The 25,144-nt window shown below is 51.5% G+C and overlaps 1 protein-coding gene across 2 annotated transcripts in view; it reads right to left on the reverse strand.

Annotated features, from left to right (window-relative positions):
- TEAD4 (TEA domain transcription factor 4) overlaps positions 1 to 25,144 on the reverse strand; it is a 66,733-nt gene that overhangs the window by 28,515 nt on the left and 13,074 nt on the right. For both annotated transcript variants that reach the window (XM_059887106.1, XM_059887105.1), the window contains exon 2: positions 8,245 to 8,499. In XM_059887106.1, coding sequence (XP_059743089.1) covers positions 8,245 to 8,499 — 255 coding nt within the window. The remainder of the gene's footprint in view (positions 1 to 8,244; positions 8,500 to 25,144) is intronic.

Raw genomic sequence — 25,144 nt, forward strand, 5'->3', positions numbered from 1 at the left:
GGATGACATCGCCGACTCGATGGACATGAATTTGAGCAAGCTCTGAGAGTTGGTGATGGACAGGGAAGCCTGGCGTGCTGCAGTCCATGGGGTGGCAAAGAGTCGGACACGACTGAGCGACTGAACTGAACTGAAAACTAGTTTTCAAAGTTGAAAAGGGCATGAAGCAAAGGGAGATATTCAGCAGAGTCCTCACAGGGAGGGAGCTCTTTAGAGGAGCTGACATTTCACTCTTGCACGGGGTGGCTGCGGAGGAGGCCAGCCCCTCCCCACCGCCATGCACATGGCCTGGCCTGGGGGCTGCTCTGGCCAGGGGTCAACTGAAGCTATAAACACCTGCAGCTGGAGGAGAAGGCTATTTGTGGAGAAGACACTTTTCAGGCCTGACATCCGAGCTGTCACCACCATTGTCCCTGGAGGGCTCTGGGACTTCTGGTGAAATCCAACCCCATCTTCAAGGCCACCGCCAGGTGGGCATGCCCACTCCTGCCTCCAGGCCTGGTGCACAGGCTCTGTGGCTCCCTGGGCTCAAGTCATCTGAGCTCCTCCAAGGCAGGGAAGGGGTCCCCCCTCAAGTGCTGCAGCCCACGTTGTTCACTGGGCACCTCTAGGCCCGGCAGTGACACCAAAGACCGTGCCTTCTTTCAACAAGAGCGTGAAAAGGTGCTCAACATCGTTAACCTTAGGGAAATGCAAATGAAACCATGAAATACCACCTCACACCCGCTAGAATGGCTATTGGGGAAAAACGAAAAATAAGTATTGCCAAGGATGTGAAGAAATTGAAACACTTGTACATTGCTGGTAGAATGTAAACTGGTGCAGCCACTGTGGGAGATAGTCTGGTAGCTCCTCAAAAAGTTAAACAATCAGCATACGATCCAGCAATTCCATCTCTAGGTACACACCCCGAATAACTGAAAGTGGGTCTTAAAGAGCTATCTGTACACCCATGTGTACACTATTCACAATATCCGGAAGGCAGAAATACCCACACAGAAATTAATAGCTTAAATGGATCAATAAGATGTGGTCCAGCCATACAATGGAATTCAATGGAATTATTCAGCAATTAAAAAAAAAAAGAAAAGAACGAAGTTCTGACCCAGGCTGCAACATGGATGAACCTTGAAGGTACTGTCCTGAGAGAAATACTTGAGACACAGAAAGGCAAGGACTGTATGATTCACTCACTACTGTGAGGTACCCAAAATGTTGTTGCTATTGTTTAGTCACTAGGTCATGTCCAACTTGCAACTCCGTAGACAGGCTTCCCTGTCCTTCATTATCTCTTGGAGTTTGCTCAAACTCATGTCCATTGAGTCAGTGATGCCATCCAACCATCTTATCTCTATGTCACCCCCTTCTCCTCCTGCCCTCAATCTTTCCCAGCATCAGGGTCTTTTCTAATAAGTTGGCTCTTTGCATCAGGCAGCGAAAGTATTGGAGCTTCAGGTTCAGCGTCAGTCCTTCCAATGAATATTCAGGGTGGGTTTCCTTTAGGATTGACAAGTTTGATGTCTTTGCTGTCCAAGGGACTCTCAAGAGTCTTCTCCAGCACCACAGTTTGAAAGCATCAATTCTTCAGCACTCAGCTCTCTTTATGGTCCAACTCTCGCATCCACACCTGACTACTGGGAAAACCATAGCTTTGACTCTGCAGATCTTGGTTGGCAAAGTGATAGCTCTGTTTTTAATACACTGCCTAGGTTTGTCATAGCTGTACCCAGAATAGGCAAATTCATCAGGACAGAAAAGAGATTAGAGGCCATCAGGGCCTGGGGGGAGGGAGGAACGGGAGTTACTATTTAATGGGTACAGTTTCTGTTGGGAAGAAGGAAAAAGTTCTGGAGATGTCCGTGAGGTTGGTTGCCTGACACCGTGCATGTGCTTAATGCCGCTGAGCTACGCACTTAAAAAGGGTCAGAATGGTACATGTTAAGTTCTGTGTATTTTCCCACAATAAAATATATGATAAGTTGGCTGTTCACATGAGTAATGTGAGTATATGTATAATATATGAGCAATAAAATGAAAATATATGAGTAATAAATAAAACTAACCCCCCCAAAGGTAGTATTATTACTCTCCCCATTTCTCAAATAGGGAAACTGAAGCTGAGGAGAGGCCCCTGGACAGAGTGGATGTGGGCAGAGGTGCCCGTCGTCAAGCCTCCAGACACAGGAGGCCAAGGCCCCAGGCCGGATGAGGGAGACGCACCGCACAGGGCGGCGGAGGGTCCAAGATCACAAGGAAGCGGGCAGAAGTGGACTGAGGCCTCCTGACCTGTGCCGTCCCTGCAGTGACCAGAGCCCCACCCAGGTCCAGCCCGTGCTCTGCCTCTTGCAAGCTAGTGATTCGCCTCCGATGAGGGCTTCCCAGGTGGCGCTAATAGTAAAGAACCCGCCCACCAATGCAGGAGACCTACGAGATGCAGGTTCATCCCTGAGTGGGTAAGATGCTCTGGAGGAGGGCATGGTCACCCACTCCAGTATTCTTACCTGGAGAATCCCATGGACAGAGGAGCCTGGTGAGTCTCAAAGAGTCAGACACAGCTAAAGCAACTTAGCATGCATGCATCTCAGATGGGCCTGGATCACAGTGCTTTGCCCAGATCCCCAGGGGAACCCCCAAACCCACACGGCTAGTCTCCACCTCTGGGCCAAGGATCACTCCCTTCAGCCCTCGTCCACCCAGCCAAGCTCCACTTCCTCCCAGAAAGCTCCCAAGGTAAGCCAGCCCCAGGCTGACTCCTCTACCCAACATAAGTGCCATCCATTTTCTTTAAAAAGATGTTCCTCCAGCATCTCCCCCAACCATGAAGCTGGAGAGAACAGAGACCATGGCCCCAGCCCGGCCTGGTCCTGGATAAGAGGCAGGTGCTGGATAAGAACCACCCGACAGCTAACAGGCCACAAGGCACCCAGGGAGACCTGGGAGAAAGAGGGGTGGGGGGGAGGGCAGACACTTGGGAAATTCAGAGCAGAGTCCAAGAAGGCAAGGGGCCTGCTGGGCACAGAGAAGGAAGGACAGGAGCAAGACAGCAGCGGAGGGAGAGTGAGGCCACTGGGGCCAGACTCACCTCCCGCCACCTGCCCACAGGGCCAGAGCCAGGCTGGGCAAGGAGGTCAGAGTGACCAGCAGCGCCAGGGTGAGGGTCACACCATGACGGGGCAAAAACAAAGGCTGCTGTGAGCTGGGGAAGGGGAGCCCCGGCCCAGGGGAGGCTTGGCATAGACAGGTCCCTGCACCCGAGTGTCACCTGCATGTCTGTCTGACCCTAATTGGTAGCCCTGCTCTGGGTGTGCGGTGGGCTGGGCTGGGGGCAGGCCTGAACCCCCATCCTCAGAGACTCCAAGTCTCAGATATTCCTCTGGGCATTTTGCTCTTCCTGCCTGAGAAGTCAGCTGCTCACCTGGAAGCGAGGTTGAGGCCTCTGGATGCAGGGTCGGGGGTTAGCGGGGGAGGGGAGGAGCCCTCCAGGGTGCCCAGGGCTCAGGTCGGGCAGGGGCACAGAGGGTGGCAAGAGTGGGTCCAGGAGCCAAAGAGGGTGGTGAGCAGCCCGAGGTCTGAGTCAGCTTGGCAGCAGATCCCTCTCCCCCTCCCCCTGGGCCTGGGGCCCATCCCACGCCCAGGCCTGAGCTCAGAGTTATATATACCCCCCAGCTGGGCCACTCGCTTGGGCAGAGAGCCCTGTCCACTCCCCGGTGAGGCCCCGCCTTGGCTCAGCCCCCGTGCCTGTAAGAGGAGACGGAGAGCTGGGAGAAGCCAGCGTCTGGGCCCTGGGCAGGATGTGTACCCGAGGAGGACAGGTGCTGTGGGGGCTGGGTCGGTCACCAGACTCTGCAGGGAGGGGTGAAGGCCCCCGCTCCGGTCCCCCTGCCCAGAGCCTGACCCACCTGAGCCGGGGCCAAGCGGGAGCTGAACTGGCTTCAAAGAGCTCACCGGGGCCACTTGGGATGACAGGGAGTGCTGAGCAACCCCCCTCAGCCCCCACTTACTACCTGAGCGACTCGGGGACTCAGCCTCTGAGCTTCTCTCTCTGCATCTACAGAGGCTGTAACCCCTCCCTACTCACCCCTCCCCACCAAAGACGGTCGCGATGAGACTCTGGCCTCCTAGGCCCATCTCCTCTCTTCCTCCTCCTGGATGGCCCCCCCACCCCTCTCTTCCTCCTCCTGGGTGACCCCCCCACCCTCAGCCCCTCTCTATCTCTGGGCACACGGGAAGGAGGGCAACCAAGGACTCCAGCAAGACCCGCACTGTGGGCCAGATGCCGCCTTCACCTCTCTTCCCCCACCCATCGGCTGCCCTCCTGCCAAAGAGAATTCCACCCCCGGGCCTGCCGAAAGTGTGCCTGCCTTTCCCAAACCCTGCCTCAGTTGCATTGCCAGGGGACTAAGCTCAAGTCTGCCAACCCCCACATCTCTCTACGTGAATACAGATAGAAATAGCCACCCATAACGACTGTCAGTCTGGTCGAGGCTATGGTTTTTCCAGTGGTCATGTATGGATGTGAGAGTTGGACTATAAAGAAAGCTGAGCGCTAAAGAATTGATGCTTTTGAACTGTGGTGATGGAGAAGACTCTTGAGAATCCCTTGGACTGCAAGGAGATCCAACCAGTCCGTCCTAAAGGAAATCAGTCCTGAATATTCATTGGAAGGACTGATGCTGAAGCTGAAACTCCAATATTTTGGCCACCTGATGTGAAGAACTGACTCATTTGAAAAGACACTGATGCTGGGAAGGATTGAGGGCAGGAGGAGAAAGGGGATGACAGAGGATAAGATGGTTGGATGGCATCACCAACTCAATGGAGTTGAGTTTGGGTAAACTCCAAGTTGCTGATGGATGGGAAGCCTGGCGTGCTTCCGAACGGAAGTGAACGACTGAAAAAAATGAAGCGTTTACCCAAATGTCCATCAACTGAGTAAACAGCTATGCACTACGGGGTCCATCCATATGACAGAACGTGACTCAGTCTTCAAAAGGAAGGAGGTTCTGACACCCACCACGTATGACGTGGAGGAATCTTGAGGACACGATGGTCACTGAAACAAGCCGGACACAGGAAGACAGGCACTGTGTGATCCCACTTACGTGAGGGCCATAGAGGAGTCACAGCCACCGAGGCAGAAAGTGGATGGCAGGTACCAGCGGCCAGGGGCTGGGGGTGGGGGGGAGTGGCAGGTGAGTGTTCAAGGAGGACAGAGTTTCAGTCTGGGAGGATGAGAAAATTCTAGAGATGGATGGTGGGGATGGTCACACACCGTGTGAATGTACTTAATTTCACTGAACTGCACGCTGAAAAATGGTTATAACGGTCAATTTGATGTTCCATATACTTTACCACCATACACAAAGGAACAGCCGGTCCACAGCGGCCCTCAAACACTGTCCAATGGCTCTCCACGGTTTGCAGTCCCTTGGGGTCTTCCCCACATGGCAGTGACCTCAGCTTCCTCCCCACGCTGAGTGCCTCTGCCCGCCTGTGTTTGCCAAGCCCTCTGTCCCTTGAAAGCAGGAAGAGGAATCCTGCCAGGTGCCCAAGAACCCATCACAGTCCCACCAGGGACCTGCCAGCTCTGCAGCCACCCACCTGCCCCTCCCTGCACGCCCTGGCCTCTTCTCACCCTCATCCCTCAGCTTGTGACCCGCAGTCACCCCACTCTCCACCTGAGCAGCGGGAAGCACCCCGGCTACCAGAGACACTTCCTCCCCAGCTCCGTGGGCAAAGCCTCCATGAAGCAGCCCCATCTGGACCACGGATGCTCCACGCACAGTGCTGCCTCCTCCATGGAGCCTCTGCAGGGACCAGAAGTGAGAAGCAGCCACCAGAACAGAGGTCAGGCAGGGCGGCCCAGCGGCTGACACAGGGCCTGAGTAGAGCCACGGCGGAGGGGCCAGTGAGGAGGGATGAGCAGCTTTAACCGCTGACCGAGGAGCACACCCGGGGTCCAGAAAGGACCTTGCTTCCCCAACAAGCAGGGGAGAAGGAGTCCTTTGTCCTCACAGGTGAGGTGCAGGTGAAGGGTAAAGGAGGCAGGGCTGTGTGGCTCCGCGGCACCCCGGGCCAGTGAGCAAGAGGCTTTGGGTTTGGTCACTTGAATTGAGTTGAACAGTATCCCCCCAACATTCATGTCCACCCAGAGCCTCAGCACATGACCTCATCAAGAAGCAGGGTCTTGACAGACATAATTAGTTAAGATGAGGGCATATTGAATATAGGGCTTCCCTGGGGGCTCAGTGGTAAAGAATCCACCTGCCAATGCAGGAGACACAGAAGACGCAGGTTTGATCCCTGGGTCAGGAAGATCCCCTGGAGAAGGAGATGGCAACCCACTCCAGTATTCTTGCCTGGGAAATCCCATGGGCAGAGGAGTCTGGGCACATATTGGATTAAGGTGGGCCCCCGATGTCTGGTGTCCTGATAAGAGGAGAACAAACAGAGTTTCGGAGAGGACAGCCATGTGACAACAGGGTCAGAGACGAGAGTGATGTGGCCACAAGCCAAGGGCACCAGGGCTGCCAGCTGCCACCAGAAGCCAGGAGGGAGGCACAGAACACATCCAACCCCACAGACCCCCTTGGGTTCAGACTTCTGGCCTCCTGACCCTCCAGAGGATACATTTCTTTGTCTAAGGCACCCCTTAAATTTGTGTGATTTCTTACAGCAGGCCTAGGAGATGAGTTGAGTCAGCCCCCAAGACCCCCTCACAGTTGATGAAGCATCTGTGCTGGGGGGAGGGCATCTGGCTTGGAGCCATCTCATTCAGGGCAGAGGGCGACCCTGGGAGCAACACCCTGAAGCACCTCCTTTCCTGGGAATCACAGCACGGGAGCTGGAAGGCTTCTGTCAGTCACAGAGACTCCCTTGCCTGCCCAAGACCCATGTCTCAAGCTGGGTGTCCTGGGGGAGTTTCCAATGGCTGAGCTGAGCCTCCCAACAGCTGTTACTATTTGCTCTGCTTCCCCAAAGCCTTCCTTCAAGGCTATGGTTTTTCCAGTAGTCATGGATGGATGTGAGAGTTGGACTATAAAGAAAGCTGAGTGCCGAAGAATTGATGCTTTTGAACTGTGGTGTTGAAGAAGACTCTTGAGAGTCCCTTGGACTGCAAGGAGATCCAACCAGTCCATCCTAAAGGAAATCAGTCCTGAATATTCATTGGAAGGACTGATGCTGAAGCTGAAACTCCAATAGTTTGGCCACATGATGGGAAGAGCTGACTCATTTGAAAAGACCCTGATGCTGGGAAAGACTGAAGGTGGGAGGAGAAGGGGACAACAGAGGATGAGGGTGGTTGATGGCATCACTGACTCGATGGGCATGAGTCTGAGCGAGCTCCAGGAGTTGGTGATGGACAAGGAGGCCTGGTGTGCTGCAGTCCATGGGGTCACAAAGAGTCGGACACGACTGAGCAACTGAACTGAACTGAACTTGCTTCCCCAGATACCGTATCTCCCACCCAAAAATCAACACAGAGCCTGGATGGGAGCGGAGTTTGGGGAGAATGGATACATGTATATGTACGGCTGAGTCACTCTGCTGTGCACTGAAACCATCACAACAGTGTTAATCGGCTATACGCCAATCTAACATGAAAAGTTTAAAAAACAAAACACAGTCACAGAAGGCAACACAGCCCCAGGCGAATGGCTCAGTCCACCGGCTGCTGGACACTGAGCATGTTCATGTTCCCAATCTTAATGGCTCAGGAAGACCTAGCCTTCCTGATCACTGTCCTCTCTGGGGACACTCCATCTTCCCCGTTACATGTATGCTCACCATCCCCACCGCCCTCACCTAGCAGGGCAAAGATCTGCCCCACCCTACCTGGTACACAACAGACTCCTGCCTGGGGGAGGGAGGGAGGGAGAAGATGAGCAAGGACATCTTCCTAACACCCTTCACAGTCAAGGTGGGAAGCTAGGAGATCAGGCATTTGCCTGGGGGATGGCGGGAGGGATTTTCCCAGCCTGCCCTGGGGGGATGTTCTGCCACTTTTCCAAGTCTTCCCCTACCACCTTCTTACCAACCTCCACATCCATCCAAGGGCACCTCCTCCAAGATCCTCCCATCCCTTGGAAGTCCAGACAGAATAAAGCAGTGTCCACCTGGGAGGAGTCCCAGGAAGTCACACCCCTCCATCACTTGGTGGGAACCTGGTTGCTGTGCTGAAACAATTTCCGGGACTGGACCCTGAACAGGGGTACGGCTGCCCAGACCCAACAGCCTCCTTACCATACATCTTGCCTTCATCCGACAGGATGATCTTGCGCCGACCGCAGGGTGGGTAGATGGCCAGGGCCTCCTGGAAGCTCTGCTCAATGTCAGGGCTCCACACGCCCTCTGCGTCATTGTCGATGGGCTTGTCCAAGGCCTGGCTGCCCCCAGAGACGTTGCTCCCCTCGGGGGAGTTGGGAGAGCCCCACTCGTTGGAGGTAATGGTGCCGGCCTTGCCCTCCAAGGCTCCGCTTGGAGGAGCGCCCGTTGGACCTGTTTGGGCAGAAACCACCAGGGCATCAGTGGACGAATGTGTGGATGGGGGGCGGGACACCCAGGGAGCGCCACCCCCAGAACTGGGTGCTCCTCCTTTCTTGCCCATTGCACGCAGCTCAGGAGATGGAAGAAAAAGGCCAGGGATGCCAGGGAACAGAGTGAGGCAGAAGGTCTGGGGGGTCAAGGGCAGGTCATCTTCAGTCCATCACCCTCAGCTTCCCACCTTGTGAGAGCTCAATGACCGGGCCCTGATTGTGGCTCTAAGACCCAAGATGGCACCGGGAGGTCAAAAATGAAGACCAAGTATCCGGATTGTTCTATGTTAAACCACAAAGGGGCAAAAGAATGCAAAATATTGTGCACTTTTGGCGGGAACGTAGAGTAGTACAACAGCTAGGGAAAACAGTACAGATGTCCCTAAAAAAATCGGACTGCCATATGGTCCAGCAATTCCACTTCTGCATATACACCCAAAAGAACTGAAAGCGATATCTCGAAGACATAGCAGCATTATTCACAATAGCCAAGAGGCAGAAGCAACCCAAGTGTCCATGGATGGATGGATGGATAAGCAGAACATGGTGTCTATATATTATACAGTAGAGGTGAACCTTGACACTTTATCCTAAGTGAGGTAAGCCAGTCACTAAAGACAAATACACTGTGATTCCACTTTTATGATGTCTGAGAGCAACCGAAGTCATAGAGACAGACAGAATGGTGGTCATCCTGGGGCTGGAGCGGGGAGTAGGCAGGGAGTTGCTGGGTACAGAGTTTCCATTTTGCAAGATGAAAAAGTTCTGGAGATCTGCTGCTGAACAACAAAAATGTATGAATATACATTTTTTTTTCCTGGTTTTAAGTTTACCTTTTATTTTAAAAAATTTTTATGGCAGTACAGTTGATTTACAATGTTGTGTTAATTTCAGGTGTACAGCAAAGGGTTTCAGTTATACGTATATCCACTTATGAATATACTTTGACATGACTCAACTGTATCCTTCAAAACGGTTAAGATGATTAATTTTATGTGTCTTTTTAACCATAATTAAAACATGAAATTAAAAGAAGCATGCAAAATAAAATGCAGGTCACCATTCTCCTACTGCATCCCAGCTCAGGCTGCTTTTAGAGGAAGAGTCTAACCCTGGCAGATTCTCAGGTGTTAGGGCTTCCCTGGTAGCAGTCAGTAAAGAATCCCCCTGCACTGCAGGAGACCCGGGTTCAATCCCTGGGTCAGGAAGATCCCCTGGAGAAGGAAATGGCAACCCACTCCAGTATTCTTGCCTGGGAAATCCCATAGACAGAGGACCCTGGGGGTTACAGTCCATGGGGTCACAAAGAGTCAGACATGACTAAACAGCAGCAGCAGCAGCAGCACACACTAATAATCTTAAGGCAGGTTTTGGATATAAAAACCAGGTGGACACCATTTACCTCCCAAAGCCCAAAATCCGTGGGATTTTCCGGGCAACAGTACTGGAGTGGGGTGCCATTGCCTTCTCCGGAGAACAGTATGGAGGGTCCTTAAAAAACAAAAACTAGACCTACCATATGACCCAGTGATCCCACTCCTGGGCATCTACCCAGAGAAAACCATGATTCAAAAAGATACATGCATCCCAATGTTCACTGCAGCGCTATTTACAACAGTCAGGACAGGCAAGCAACCCAAGTGTCCATCAGCAGAGGAATGGATGAAGATGTGGTACATATATGCAACAGAGTATTACTCAGCCATAAAAAGGAATGAAATTGTGTCATTTGCAGAGATGTGGTTGAACCTGGAGACTCTCATACAGAGTGAAGTCAGTCAGAAAGAGAAAAACAAATATCATATATTAATGTATATATGTGGAATCTTGAAAAATGGTATAGATGATCTGATTTGCAAAGCAGAAACAGGGACACAGACATAGAGAACAAACATTTGGGACGCCAAAGGGAAAAGGGGGTGTGTGGGATGAATTGGGAGATTGGGATTGGCATATATTGATAATATATATAAAATAGATAGCTAACAAGAACGTACTGTATAGCACAGGGAACTCGGTGCCCTGTGGTGACTTAAATGAGAAGGAAATCCAAAATAGAGGGAATATATGTATATGCATCGAGAAGGCAGTGGCACCCCACTCCAGTACTCTTGCCTGGCAAATCCCATGGGCAGAGGAGCCTGGTAGGCTGCAGTCCATGGAGTCGCTAGGAGTTGGACACGACTGAGTGACTTCACTTTCACTTTTCACTTTCATGCATTGGAGAAGGAAATGGCAACCCACTCCAGTGTTCTTGCCTGGAGAATCCCAGGGACGGGGGAGCCTGGTGGGCTGCTGTCTATGGGGTCGCACAGAGTCGGACACGACTGAAGCGACTTAGCAGCAGCAGCAGCAGCATGTATATGCATGGTTGACTCACTTTGCTGTACAGCAGAACCTGACACAGTGTTATAACGCGATTATACTCCAATTTTTTTTTTTTTTAAGTTTCCCTCAAAGTGTGTCTGAGGGTGTCACAATAATACTGGAATGGGTTGCCATTTCCTCCTCCAGGGGATCCTCCTGACCAGGGATTAAACTCACATCTCCTGCACTGGCAGGTGGATTCTTTACTCCTGAGCCATCAGGGAAGCCCAGTAATGAAGCCACTGAGTGGTTGTAACTCAATCCTCGGAGAAAAGGTAGACTATTCATAAAATACGACGAGGAAGATGGTCTGTCTTGGCCTAAGCCCTAGGTATAAAAAAGAATCGTCTTTCCTCAGAATTTGCAGCCAAAGTTCTGCCCTTAAGTGGATTTGAGATCTGAACTTTATATTACAGGAAGCTCTAGTCAATTCACAAAAATAAACAGTGACCCCAGGCTAATAATCTCTAAGTAGACAATCTTAACTTAGACTGCTGAGACCCAAAGCCTAGCTAAAGAATCTCAAAATCCAAAATGACAAATGTAAGAGGAAACGATCTCAGAGCTTCTGAGTGTGGTGACCATGTGAAGAGGTGGGGAGAGGGGCTGCCCACAGAAAGGGCATGGAAGGGCATTGCTTCCTTCCCCAAGCCACGTCATATGCATCCCTTGCATCTGCTGTTCCTGAGTTACACCCTTTTATAGCAAACTGGTAGGCTGGTAAGTGAAATGTTTCTCTGAGTTCTGAGAACCACACTAGCAAGTGATTTGAACCCAAGGAGGTGGGGGTCTCTGGAATCTCCAATCTATATGCATGCGTGCTCAGTTGCTGCAGTCGTGTCCGACTCTTTGTGACCCCATGGACTGTAGCCCACTAGGCTCCTCTGTCCGTGGAATTCTCCAGGCAAGAATATTGGAGTGGGTTGTCATGTCCTCCTCTGGGGGATCTTCCCAACCCAGGGATCGAACCCGTGTTTCCTGCATCTCCTGCATTGCAGGTGGATTCTTTACCACTGAGCCACCAGGGAAGCTCCCCAGTCTGTCTATAGTTGGTGATAACCCGAACTTGCAGGGTGAGGGCCGTCTTGTGGGACTGAGGCTTTAGCCTGTAGGATCCCATACTATTTCCAGATAGATAATGTTAGAACTGAGTTGAATTGTAGGGTACTCAGCTGGTGTCGAACACTTGCTGGCTGGTGAGTGGAAAAACACCTAGTCACAGATTGGACTTGGTGACCAGAACTTTTAATGATTAAACACTAAAACTATTACATTTAAAGTCAGAAATAAGATAAAGAATGCTCACTTTCAACACTGAACACTCAACACTGTAACAGAAGTCCTAGCCAACACAGTAGAACAAAAGAGCTCTGCAGGTTGGAAAGGAAGAAGTAAAATTGTCATTATGCTTAGGAATTATGATAGAACATAGAACACTGAAAAGAAACAAATCATTAAAAAAGCTTCTGAGTTCAACAATACCAACATAACAAAATCAATTCCATTTTTATTCCAGAAATAAGAAATTTGATAACACAATTTTTTAAAATATCCTGTTTAGATACAAAGTCATAATTTTTCAAGTAGTGATAAATCCAACAAAGGAAGAGATCTTTAGAGAAAATGGTAACTGCTTTAAAAGATATCATTTCTGCATGAGACAGGGTGCTCAGGGCCGGTGCACTGGGATGACCCTGAGGGATGGGATGGGGAGGGAGGTGGGAGGGGGGTTCAGGATGGGGGACACATGTACACCCATGGCTGATTCATGTCAATGTATGGCAAAAACCACTACAATACTGTACAGTAATCAGCCTCCAATTAAAATAAATTAATTTTTAAAAAAGACATCATTTCTAAATAAATGGAGAAGAACCTGTATGTTCAGGGAAAACAGTATCACCAAGAGGTTGAATCTCTCTGGATAAATTGTAAAATCAATGAAAGTATGACTAAAATCCCACAAGGTTTTCCACAAACTTTAGTTGATTTTCAAGACACATGGAAGCCCAAGACAGTTCTCAAGTCATCTAACCCACTGCCTTCACCTTGGATTAGACCTTCCCATTCAAACCCGAGACTTCCCTGGGTTCTGGCTGCAGAGTGACCACTCACCAATCATCAGACATCTCCAAAGCTCTTCCCTCTCAACGTGTCCAAAGTCATAAGGCTTGAGACTGAATCCTGCTCCTCCGTCTCTCAGGAGATGACCTCACCATCCGCCCCGAGGCCAGCAGCCAAGGAGTGTGCTTTGACTCCCCCTCTCATCTCCCATCAGCAGTTAGTGACCACATCCTGGCTTTCTCTCCCGGAGCCCTACCCCAGAGCTTCAGCTTTGCCAGTGCTCACCTGGACGACTGGGCCAGTCCAATCCGGACCCCATCATCTTTTCATTGCAGCTTCTACAGAACACGTCTGATCACGTGACTCTTCCATTTAAACTCTTTCCCAGGCTCTTAGATAATGAGATTTTACAAGGCCCTTCATCCACTGATTCCGGCTCTCCAGCCATACCTTCTGTCCGTCCACACCATCCTCCCTCTTCTTTGCACCCACCCCAACATGCCAAGCTCTCCCCCTGCACAGGGGCCGAGCTACCTGTGACCTTGCTTCCCACCCCCCGCTTTTCATCCGGCCAATTCTCACCCATCCTTGAGGTCCACCCAAAATCTTCCTTCATTTTTCATTTTTGTTACTGAAGCATCCTTGATTTACAATACTGTGTCAGTGTCAGGGGTACGGCCGTTGCAGGCAAACTCACTTCCCCTCGGAGGATGGTCCTAAGCTCAGTCTCTGTGCTCTGGGCACCCTCAGCCCCAGCTCCCAGGTGCAACTTCCCCCCAACCAACACACCGCACCCCCCCAGAGGGCAGGGCTCATCGTCTTTCTCTACTAAATCTTCCGCACGCTGCACACACTGGGGCACAGAAGGACGAGCACACGAGTGGCTTTTGGTGCGTGTTTGTGGATTAATGATTTCTCTGTGGAAGGACACAGGGTTCTGTTTAGTGTCAGGAAACACAAGAAAATCTCAGCAACCTCTGGGCCTGGGCACGCCCGAGGGAGGGCTTGAGTGTGTATGCAAATCCCTTTGGAGTTTATCCTGGAGGCTGAAAAATGAAAGGATGATGCCTGGGAATCAAGAGTCCCAGGATCTGGCTCCTGTTCTACAAGCCGCTATGACCATGGACAAGTCCCCGTGTTTCCCTGGACCTCAGCCAGCTCACCTGTGAACTGTGCAGGCAGCTCCTCCCTGCCCCAGCAGAGCCTGTGGCTCTTGACCTAATCCCCAGTCTCCAAAGGAAAGAGAAAGTGTCAGTCACTCAGTCATGTCCAGCTCTTTGCGACCCCATGGACTGTTGCCTGCCAGGCTCCTCTGTTTGTGGGATTTTCCAGGCAAGAATACTGGAGTGAGTTGCCATTTCCTTCTTCAGGGGATCTTCCCAACCTAAGGGTTGAACCTGGGTCTCTTGCATGGCAGGCAGATTCTTTTACCAACTGAACCACCGGGAAGCCCAGTCTCATTATTAGAAAGATCTCAATAAAAGCTATAAGTTCCCGGTTCTTTGGAAAAGTTCTGAGTAACCAGCATCAGTGGTCCCTAGGAGGGAGCCAGAGTTTGCCTTGGGTGGGGGCAGAACTGGAGGCCTCCGGGGCAGGCCCTGGGGCCAAGTCAGGGATTATTTTTGTTCCTCTGCTGGTGGCACCTGGCCCAGGCTTAACGAGGCCATCTGTCCCCTCCAGCTCCTCCTGGCAGGCCCCCGAGGGTCTCTGGGGAGCGCTGGGGGAAGGGCAGGGGGACCCTTCTCCCAGATGCTGCTGGCTCACCCCACTCCACACCCTTCTAGCCGCAGGCAGAGGCTGTGTGGAAGCTCTGTCATGGCCGTGGGCTGAGACAGGGGGAGAGGCCAGGCACCCGGCCTCGTGGGCCAGGAACAGCAGGCCACACAGGGCTGGGAGCAGCTCCATTTTGGTAACGGATCCCAGGTCCAGGACCTCGGGTGACCGCTGCCCGGCTCTCCCCAGGGCGGACCCAGTGCAGGGCCTCGGCAGACCTGCCTTGTGGGGCAGCATCCGGGGCCACCTCCCAGCTTGGGGAAGGAAGGACCTTGGGACCACAGTCCCTGCTCTGCCAGGGGCACACGGGACATCAGGGAAGCTGGAGCACCCTCCTATCATCTCCTAACTTTCTGGCCTCCCAGACACTTGCTGTGTTTAGTGTTCAACCCCAGGAGAAAACCTAGGCATAGCCAGGAGACACAACGCCTTAGATATTCCACATTATTAACTAGCCAGTTTAATTATTATTGGGATTTCCCAGGTGGCTCAGTGGTAAAGAATCTGCCTGCCAAGCGGGAGACGCGGGTTAGATCCCTGGGTCAGGAAGATCCCCTAGAGAAGGGAATGGCAACCCACTCTAGTATTCTTGCCTGGAGAATCAAATAGACAGAGGAGCCTGGTGGGCTACAGTCCATGGGGTTGCAAAGAGTCAGACACGACTGAGCGAGTGAAGAGCAACAGCCGTCCTGGCCCAGACTGGAAATGATGGAGAAGGAAACTTGGGAATTTCATAGGACTTGCCTGGTATCACCCAGAAAGTTAAGGAGAGACCGTTAGGACAGGGTCTGGGGCTCCTTCCCAGTCACGAGGATAGGAGCTCTGGGATCCAGGCTAAAGGTTGCAGCCACACAGGACTCTCGGGAGGGGGTCTGACATCCTGCCCACCGATGCCTCAGCTCTCACGCTGCTGCTCCTCTCCTGGGGGCCTCTGGAAGAACCACCTCCTGCATCCCAGTGACTCCTAACTGAGAAGCTGGGAGGAGAAGAAAACATGGGGTTTCTTTCCAGAAACCACTCCCAGTCTTCCCGATACAGGAGGCCCAGGTGTAAAGATACAGGAGATGGGGGAGTTGTTCCTATTGCTGCATAGTTGCTCAGTCGTGTCCGACTCTGCGAGCCCATGGACTGCAGCGCGACAGGCTTCCCTATCCATCACCAACTCCCAGAGCTTGCTCAAATTCATGTCCATTGGGTCACTGCTCCATCCAACCATCTCATCCTCTGCCGCCCCCTTCTCCTCCCGCCCTCAGTCTTTCCCAGCATCAGGGTCTTTTCCAATGAGTAGGTTCTTCGCATCAGGTGGCCAAAGTATTGGAGCTTCAGTTTCAGCATCAGTCCTTCCAATGACTATTCAGGGTTGATTTCCTTTAGGATTGATTGAGGTTGACTACAGTAATCTGGGGTAGGGAAGCGGGTCCTGTCCACCTCAACCCCAAACAGGGATCCTTCTTCAGACTGAAGGACTTGTCTGCAAGGCCCGGTTATCAGAGCGTTCATATGTGCTAAGTCGCTTCAGTAGTGTCCGGCTCTTTGTGACCCCATGGACTCTAGCCCACCAGGCTCCTCTATCCATGGGATTCCCCAGGCAAGAATATTGGAGTGGGTTGCTATGCCCTCCTCCAGGGGAACTTCCTGACCCAGGGATCGAACGTGCATCTTATGTCTTCTGCATTGGCAGGCAAGTTCTTTACCACTAGCACCACCTGGGAATTCCAGTTATCAGGGCAGGTGGGGTCAAGTCTCTGAACCCCAGGTGCTTTGCCCGACCTGACTCAGTTGTTACAGAACCCACAGAACATCACAGTGGATGGAACGCGAATGTTTTTCATCCAACAGACATCAGAACTGGGACAAAAATGGCTCTCCCATCATTACCATGGCTACTGCTGCCAGACTAGGCTCTGGAGATTGGACCCAAGCGTACGAGGACCACAAAGTCCTGCACACACTGAAGCAGGTAGAGACCTCCGGTGGGCTGGACTGGGGCCGAGGGGTAGTCATCTCGGAGGCTTTGCTGCTCGGACCTCACTCCTGAAACTAGATCTGGAGGGAAATTCAGGACCAGTGGGTTCCAGCCTTCCTCCAGCCCCGCCCACTCTTTCCTCCAGCTCCTGGTATCCTCACCGTCTCCAAATTCACACATATCACTTTCCAGAGGCCAGGCCTCTGTACTTAATTCTGGACACCAGTCCATCTACAAATATCTACTGAGGGTGGAGAGAATGGGAGAGGTCAGCAAAAGGGCACAAAACAGTTAACCTCTAAGAATAAGGTCTGAGGTCTAATGTCTCACAAGGTGACTGCAGCTGCTAGCCCTGGATTGTACAACTGAAATCTGCTAAGAGAGTAGCATGTAAATCTTCTCACACACAAGAGAAAACTATGTGAGCTGAGATGTGTTAACTAACCAGATGGAGGGGACCCTTTCGTAGAGTACACGTACATTAAATCACCAGATGTGTGCTTGAAGTCTCTTACATTTCCAGATGTCAATTATGTCTCAAAAAGTTGAAACTGGGGCTTCCCTGGTGATTCAGATTTTCCAGATGTCAATTATGCCTCAAAAAGTTGAAACTGGGGCTTCCCTGGTGATTCAGATGATAGTGAACCCGCTTGCAGTGCAGGTTCGATCCCTGGGGTTAGGAGGATCCCCTGGAGAAGGGAATGGCTACTCACTCCAGTATTCTTGCCTGGAGAATCCCATGGACAGAGGAGCCTGGCGGGTCACAGTCCATGGGGTCAAAAAGAGTTGGACACGGCTGAGCAACTAAGGACCCAGGCAAAGCTGAAATGACCTACTGGATGCCAGGCTTGAGGTCCAAGGTTACTAGGACATGGTCCTGCCCTCTACTTCCTTCAATCTAGGTGTCCAGGGGTCCCTGTGACGGTGCAAGTACAGTCATCCTTTATTATTCATAGACTCCATGTTTGCAGACTCGCCCATTCACTAGAATCTGTAACCCAGGTCAACACTGGCGGTGCTTCCGGGTCACTTGGATGCATCCCTGAGCTGTGAGACCATCACTCTTGAACTAGCTGAGGTCCAGCGAGGCTGCCCTGCCTTCCAGTTTCAGCTCAGACCCCAAACAAGCATCCTTTCCTCAGTCTATTTAGTGCCACAACTTTGACATTTCTGTCTTTTTTGTTGTTGATCTCACTGTTTAAAATAGCACCCAAGTGAAGCGCCGGGGAGCTGACTGGTGACCCCAAGTGCAAGAAGGTCGTGACACGCCTTACAGAGAAAATCCATGCATTAGATAAACCCTGCCCAGGCATGAGCGATGGTGCACTTGGCCGTGAGTTCAATGTTAATGAATCAACAGTCTATAATCAATTATGTCTCTGGACAGAAATACAGATAAAACAAGGTTACGAATTAAACAGATGACAAAAATGTTGCAACCAAGGACTCACAGGACCCTAACCCGAGTCTGCCCTTGGAACTCTGGCTCTGTACCTGCTAATTCATGTTCCCAGTGACGCTATGGACGTCAGGAATGACAAGAATCCAGTGTACCTGGGAGAGTACCATTACAGGTAAACATCTCAGGCAGAGGGGAGGATTCTAACAGGCGCCAAGATCAAGGCCCTGGGAAAACCAAAGTTGGTGGAGAAAAATGTGCCCAAAGGCCCCAAGACAGCCAAAAGGTGGAGACAACCCAAATGTCCATCATGAGCTGAAGGGATAAACGAAAGGTCATTTATCCATACAGTGAATTATATTATTCAGCTTTAAAAAGGAGTTTTTTTAAAAAGATGGGGGGCAGGAGGAGGGGAGATGGTGTTCCAGTCGATAGGACTTGGCACTTTGACTGCTGGGGTCCAGTTTCAATCCCTGGTCAGGGAACTAAGAGTCCACAAGCCACACAGCATGGCCAAAAAAACTTTTTTAATAAAAAAATAAAATAAAAAGGAATGCAATTCTGATACATGCTACAACATGAATGAACTTGAGGACATTATGCTAAGTGAAATGTCAGACACAAAAGCACTGATATTCTGTGATTCCACTTGTATGAAACACCTAAAACAGGCAAATCCATGCAGACAGAGAGCAGAAGGCAGGTTATGAGGGGCTGGGGGTTGGGAGAAGTTACGATTTAAAGGGGACAGAGTTTCTGTTTGGAGTGCTGAAAAAGTTCTGAAGACGGAGGCTGATGGTAACACAAGATGCCACTGAACTAACTACACATAACAGTGGTTAAAATGGCACATCTCAAGTTGTGCGTATCCCACCACACTTTTTAAAAATGAGCAATGGCAACCCATTCCAGTATTCTCCCCTGGAGAATCCCATGGACAGAGGAACCTGGCGGGCTATATAGTCCATGGGGTTGCAAAGAGTCAAACACGACTTGGTGACTAAACAACACTCACAGGAGGCCAGCAAAGGGCCTTTTGCAAAAAACCACACAGAGCCGGGGGCCATGATGCCCAAACGCCCCCACGGTCCCTTTGCAGTGGGCAGTACCCCCTCCTCCCTGAACCCATGCAGCTCTGAAGAAGCTGAGCATGAGGCCGTGTGGTCCACCATCAAGTTCAGAGTCTCAGGACCTGGGTTAAGGTCTGCCTCTGAGCGTTCTGCAATTACCTCCTGAAGCTCCTGCGTCCTCACCTCGGAAACCAAACCAGACACCCACCCCTTGCAGAGCAGTGACAGGGACCGCATGGGATAAACAGCAAAGCCCTGAAGGGTAGCAGGGCGCCCCTCCCTCTCCTTTCAGTGGGGATGTCGACTGCATCCCATTTCTTGACAGGACAGGATGGGGAGAGGGTGGAAGGGAAGAAGGCAAGAGGAGCAGGCACAGACCTTCCAGTGTGAACGTGTGCTGGAACCAAAGTCACGGAGAGCCAGGCTCGGCCAGGAGGGCGGCGCTGTGGAGCCAGGGTCAGAGGCCTGACTGGGCCTCACACTGGCCAGGGGATACCGACCTGGCAAGCCACGACTCTCTGGGGCTACATCCTTGCAGATACACAGCAGAGGCAGTAACGATCGTGAAGAACAGGATGACTCGTATCCACAGACACGGCACCTGGCTGGCTCCCAGAGGAATGATGGATGGATGACGGAGGAGGGGAAGGACAGTGAGGAGCACTGCCCCTGGACAGTGGGAGGTGAGGAGCAGGAGGGGTGAGGGGCACGGAGAGAGGTAACTGGAGGAGAGGGAAGCAGGCCAGAGGGAGGAGTCAGCAGGGAGGGACAGAGAGGCTCAGAGAAGCAAAGAAAGATGGGAGATAAGATCCCTGAGCAGATACAGGCTGAGGCCCATCCCCAGATGCCCCACCCCCCCAGGGGCAGCAGTGTCAATAAGGGCGAGGCACCAGCACGCCACCCCCTCAGCTCTGACCCCAGCCCTCCTCCCAAATGGCCAGGCCGTGGGTGTATGTGGACCAAGCCCTAAGGCATCCAGGAAATGGGTGCCCAAGGCCCTCCACCCCCACCCCACCCTGGGGGCCTGCCTTGGGGCCCCCAAGGGGTCTTGATGAAGCAGTTCTGAAGTCCCTCTGATCTCAGAAGGAAAACAAACTAGTTCCACGTTCAGACCTGGGGCCATGTCCCCTCCCTGGACCTCAGAATCTCCCCAAAGACAAACAGAAGAGCTGGGGAAAGTGGAATATTGTTCATGGTGAAAAGAAATAAGCTGTCAAATCAGGAAGAACATGGAGGAGGCCTAAAGGCATATTCCCGCGGGAGGCCCACCTGAAGCCATCGAGAGAGGCTACGGATGCGGGACCACGGCTACAGGACATCCGGAGAGGGCGACACTGTGGGGACACGCGAAGCTCCACGGAGGGATGAGCGAGGGGGACACGGGCGCTCTGGGGCACTGAAGCCAGCCCATCCGACGCTGCAATGGCGTGTGCGTGCAAGTCACCTCGGTCGTGTCCGACTCTTCGCAACCCTATGGACTGTAGCCTGCCAGGCTCCTCTGTTCATGGGATTCTCCAGGAAAGAATACTGGAGTGGGTTGCCATGCCCTCCTCCAGGGGATCTTCCCAACCCAGGGATCGGACCCGGATCTCATGTCTCCTGCATTGGCAGGCGGGTTCTTTACCACTAGCGTCAGTCACCTGCAATTAGATATTTGTCCAAACCCACAGAGCACACAACACATACATCAGACCCTAATGTAAACTGCGGCTTTCAGTTAATAACGTGGCTTTCAGTTAATAACCTAATAGGGGAGGGGGTGGGTACTGCCACACTCCAGTGCTACCCTCCTTCCCCTGCAGAGTGCGGGATGGTGCCCAGCAGTGGCAGTGGTCCTGGGCACTGCCTCAGGACCCAGGCAGTGCCCAGGCTGGGCACCCCTGCAGCACAAGGCCCCGCCCAGGGAGAAGAAGCAGGTAGGAGCCCTTGGCGTTGCTGGGAGAGTACCCCAGGAACTATGACATCAGGGAGCCAAGGGTGGGGGCAGAGGGAGCCCCATCCTCAGCTCTGACCACTGTCTGGTCATCCCTGGGCAAGGCCTGCCCAGCGGAAGAGTGAGGACCCTGCATGTGGGCAGCACCCCAGCCCCCAGCACACAGGAGTGGGATGGGCTGGATGGAGCTTGGAGAGAGGCAGGAGGCAGCACCCACCCCACCCTGGGTCATTTTCATAGGAATGTCCTGATGTCTCAGAGCCACCCCCCCCCCACCCCCGGACCAGGGTAGAAATTCCAGTGGCCAGAGCCTTCGGACTCCAGGCCGAGGTCACACAACCCAGGACCCACCCTAACCCAGAAACTCACCCTGTGATTCCCTCCTGCTCCAGCCAGACACGCACCAGGCCCCCGCTCCTACAGGCCAGCAAAGGCCCCACCTCCATACCAGGATGCAAGGTCATCTCATTCAGAAACGAGGCCATGTACGCGGCTGATACCCAGGCTTCACACAAGCGTTTGTTGTTCTTGATGGGCTGCCCCAGCCTGGCCCAGTGGCTGCAGGGAAGTCTATCGCGGCCGGCCAGCATGGGCACCTAGAAGATGCCACGGGGGTCTCCTAATCTGAGACAGATGCTATGCGGGGCAGGACCTCACAGAAGACCAGGTTCACTTCTTACCTTATCAGGAGGTCTTTCTCTAGGGGACTCCCAACCCCTACCTCAGAGAAACCCTAGAGAAAGGTCAAGGTTCAGGATACCAAATTCATGCACCACACCCACCATCTTTTTTTTCACACTTTATTTTTCCATTTTTATTTTATAATATCTTAGTAAAGTTTATGTTGTTTGTTGTTTAGTCGCTAAGTCGTGTCTGATTCTTTGCCATCCCATGGACTGCAGCACGACAGGCTTCCCTGTCCTTCACTATCTCCCAGAGTTTGCTCAAACTCATGTCCATTGACTCAGTGATGCCATCCAACCATCTCATCCTCTTGTCCCCTTGTCTTCCTGCCCTCAATCTTTCCCAGCATCAGGGTCTTTTCCAACAAGCCGGCTCTTCACATCAGGTGGCCAAAGTATTGGAGTTTCAGTTTCATCATCAGTCCTTCCAATGAATATTCAGGGTTGATTTCCTTTAGGATTGACTGGTTTGACCTCCTTGCAGTCCAAGGGACTCTCAAGAGTCTTGAGTTTATAACAGCATATAGATGGATCATTATACATGTTTCTGGGCTTCCCTGGTAGTTCAGAGGGGAAAGAATCTGCCTGCCAATGCAGGAGACGACGGTTCAATCCCTGGGTTGGGAAGATCCCCTGGAGAAGGGCATGGCAACCCACTCCAGTATTCTTGCCTGGAGAATCCCATGGACAGAGGAGCCTGGTGGGCTACAGTCCATGGTGTTGCAAAGAGTTGGACACGACTGAGCGACTAAGCACAGCACACAGCACAGCATACATGTACCTATGTATGAATATGTAATAAACTGGATAGAGGAAATAAAATATTCACTTTATTTTAGGCTGGAAGATCTTTATAGAGTTATGCTGGAAGACCACTTAGTCCTCTTCCAGTTATACCCAATTGTGATTTTTTACTTTTCTGATTATTTAAGAACATTTTCTGACATTTAAGAACATTGTCTAGGAGCTTCCCTGGTAGCTCAGCTGGTAAAGAATCAGCCTGCAATGTGGGAGACCTGGGTTCGATCCCTGGGTTGGAAGATCCCTTGGAGAAGGGTATGGCAGCCCACTCCAGCATTCTTGCCTGGAGAATCCCCATGGACAGAGGAGCCTGGTGGGCTACAGTCCCTGAGGTCACAAGGAGTCAGACACGACTGATCGACTAAGCACACAAGAACATTGTTTACAATAAGATGTCAGGTTGTTAAAAACACACTGGGATGCGATATCTAAGGTAATAATTATCTTAACAAACTGACGTGTAGTAAGTACCAGAGACTAGGGACAGAAATAGCGCTGGAAACTCCATGGATGAGAACGAGATGACAGGGGCTTCCCTGGTGGTCCAGTGGCTAAGACCCTGTGAGTCCAGTGCAGGGGGCCCGGGTTCAATCCCTGGTCAGGGAACTAGAGCCCATACACCTTAACCAAAGATCCCATATGCTGCGGAACAACTGAGCCCGTGAGCCACAACTATTAAGCCTATGCTTAGAGTCCCTGTTCAGTGACAAGAGAAGCTCACACGCTGCAAGTGGAGAGTAGCCCCCGCTTGTCGAAACTAGAGAAGGCCTGTGCCCAAAGGAAGACCCAGAGTGGCCAAAAATAAATACATTAAAATGTTTACAAGATTGAAAATAATAAACTTATAAATGCTGCTGCTACTGCTGCTAAGTCCCTTCAGTCGTGTCCGACTCTGTGCAACCCCATAGACGGCAGCCCACCAGGCTCCCCCGTCCCTGGCATTCTCCAGGCAAGAACACTGGAGTGGGTTGCCATTTCCTTCTCCGATGCAGGAAAGTGAAAAGTGAAGTCGCTCAGTCATGTCCTACTCTTTGCGACCCCAGGGACTGCAGCCTGCCAGGCTCCTCCGTCCATGGGAGTTTCCAGGCAAGAATACTGGAGTGGGGTGCCATTGCCTTCTCCGAAACTTATAAATAAATACATATAAATAATAAACTTAGAAAAAAGAATGAGATGATAAAGCAGTATTATTCCTGATAAAATTAATCACCATGTTCTCAAATAACAGGGTTTTTTTGTTTTTTGGTTTTCTTTTTGCTTTCTTACACATATCTCTTTTTTTACTGGAGTATAAGTCGTTCAGTAGTAAAGAATCTGTCCAGGTTCAATCCCTGGGTCAGAAAGATCCCTTGGAGAAAGAAATGGCAACCCACTCCAGTATTCTTGCCTGGAAAATCCCAGGGACAGAGGAGCCTGGCGGACTACAGTCTGTGGGGTCGCAAAGAGTGGACACGACTGGGTGACTGAGCACACGCAGCTGCTTTCCAATGCAGCATTAGTTTCTGCTGTACAGCAAAGAGAATCAACCCACCATCTTCTTTTGGAAATTTTCTCCTTAAGCGAATTTTCCAAAAAATCTATAAATCAGACATCTGAGAAACGACTTGTAACCATAATATTAAAGACAAAACAATCAAAAGAAAGAAAAAAATAGGCAAAAGATTTGGACAGACATTTCCCCAAAGAAATTGTATGAATGGCAAGTAACTAACCTGAAAGGATGCTCCACAGGGTAGTCAACGAGGAAATGCAAATTAAAACCGTGACCTCGATGAGATTCCACTACACACCCTGGGGGATGGCGCAAACAAGCCAGAGGGAAAGGCTACGACAGACACTGCGATGGAGCTCCGCTGGGAAGAACGCAACACGCGACACGTGGGAAAACAGTTCGGCAGCTTCTTTTTTAAGATGTTTTTTTGATGTGGTTCTCTCTTTTTTTTTTTTTAAGTCTTTATTGAATTTGTTAACAATATTGCTTCTGTTTTATGTTGTTTTTGGCCACAAGGCATGTAGCATCTTGGCTCCTTGACCAGGGATTGAAACCATCCTCCTTACGGTGGAAGCATAAAGTCTTAACCACTGGACCACCAGGGAGGTCCCTTGGCAGCTTCTTACACCATTAAACATACATGCAGGGTGTGACCCAGCAGTCCCACTCTAGGCATTTATCCAAGAGAAACGGAGGCCTGTGTTCACGAAAAAACCAACACGTCAGTGATGATAGCAGCTTACACAATCAACAAAGGCTGGAAATACCCCAAGTCCTTCAACCAGCCAGTGGCCAAGCACACCGTGGGATGTTGTATAATGAGGTCCTTACAACTCAGCATCTTCTGACCCACACGCCACCTGGTCGAAGGGAGGGCCCTGCTAGTGAAGCCCACAGAGCCCAAAGCTTCATGCTGTGTGATTCCACAGGAGGACAGGACCACAGGAGTGAGAGGAGATCAGGGAGGGCGGAGTGGGTGAGGGGCGATAGGGCTGCAGTATCGGGCAGTTGTCTGGGGAGATGGACAGTCATGGACCCTGATTATGGTGGCCACCACCC

This window comes from Bos taurus, chromosome 5 (assembly GCF_002263795.3).
Source record: "Bos taurus isolate L1 Dominette 01449 registration number 42190680 breed Hereford chromosome 5, ARS-UCD2.0, whole genome shotgun sequence".
In the NCBI taxonomy this organism is placed as follows: domain Eukaryota; kingdom Metazoa; phylum Chordata; class Mammalia; order Artiodactyla; family Bovidae; genus Bos; species Bos taurus.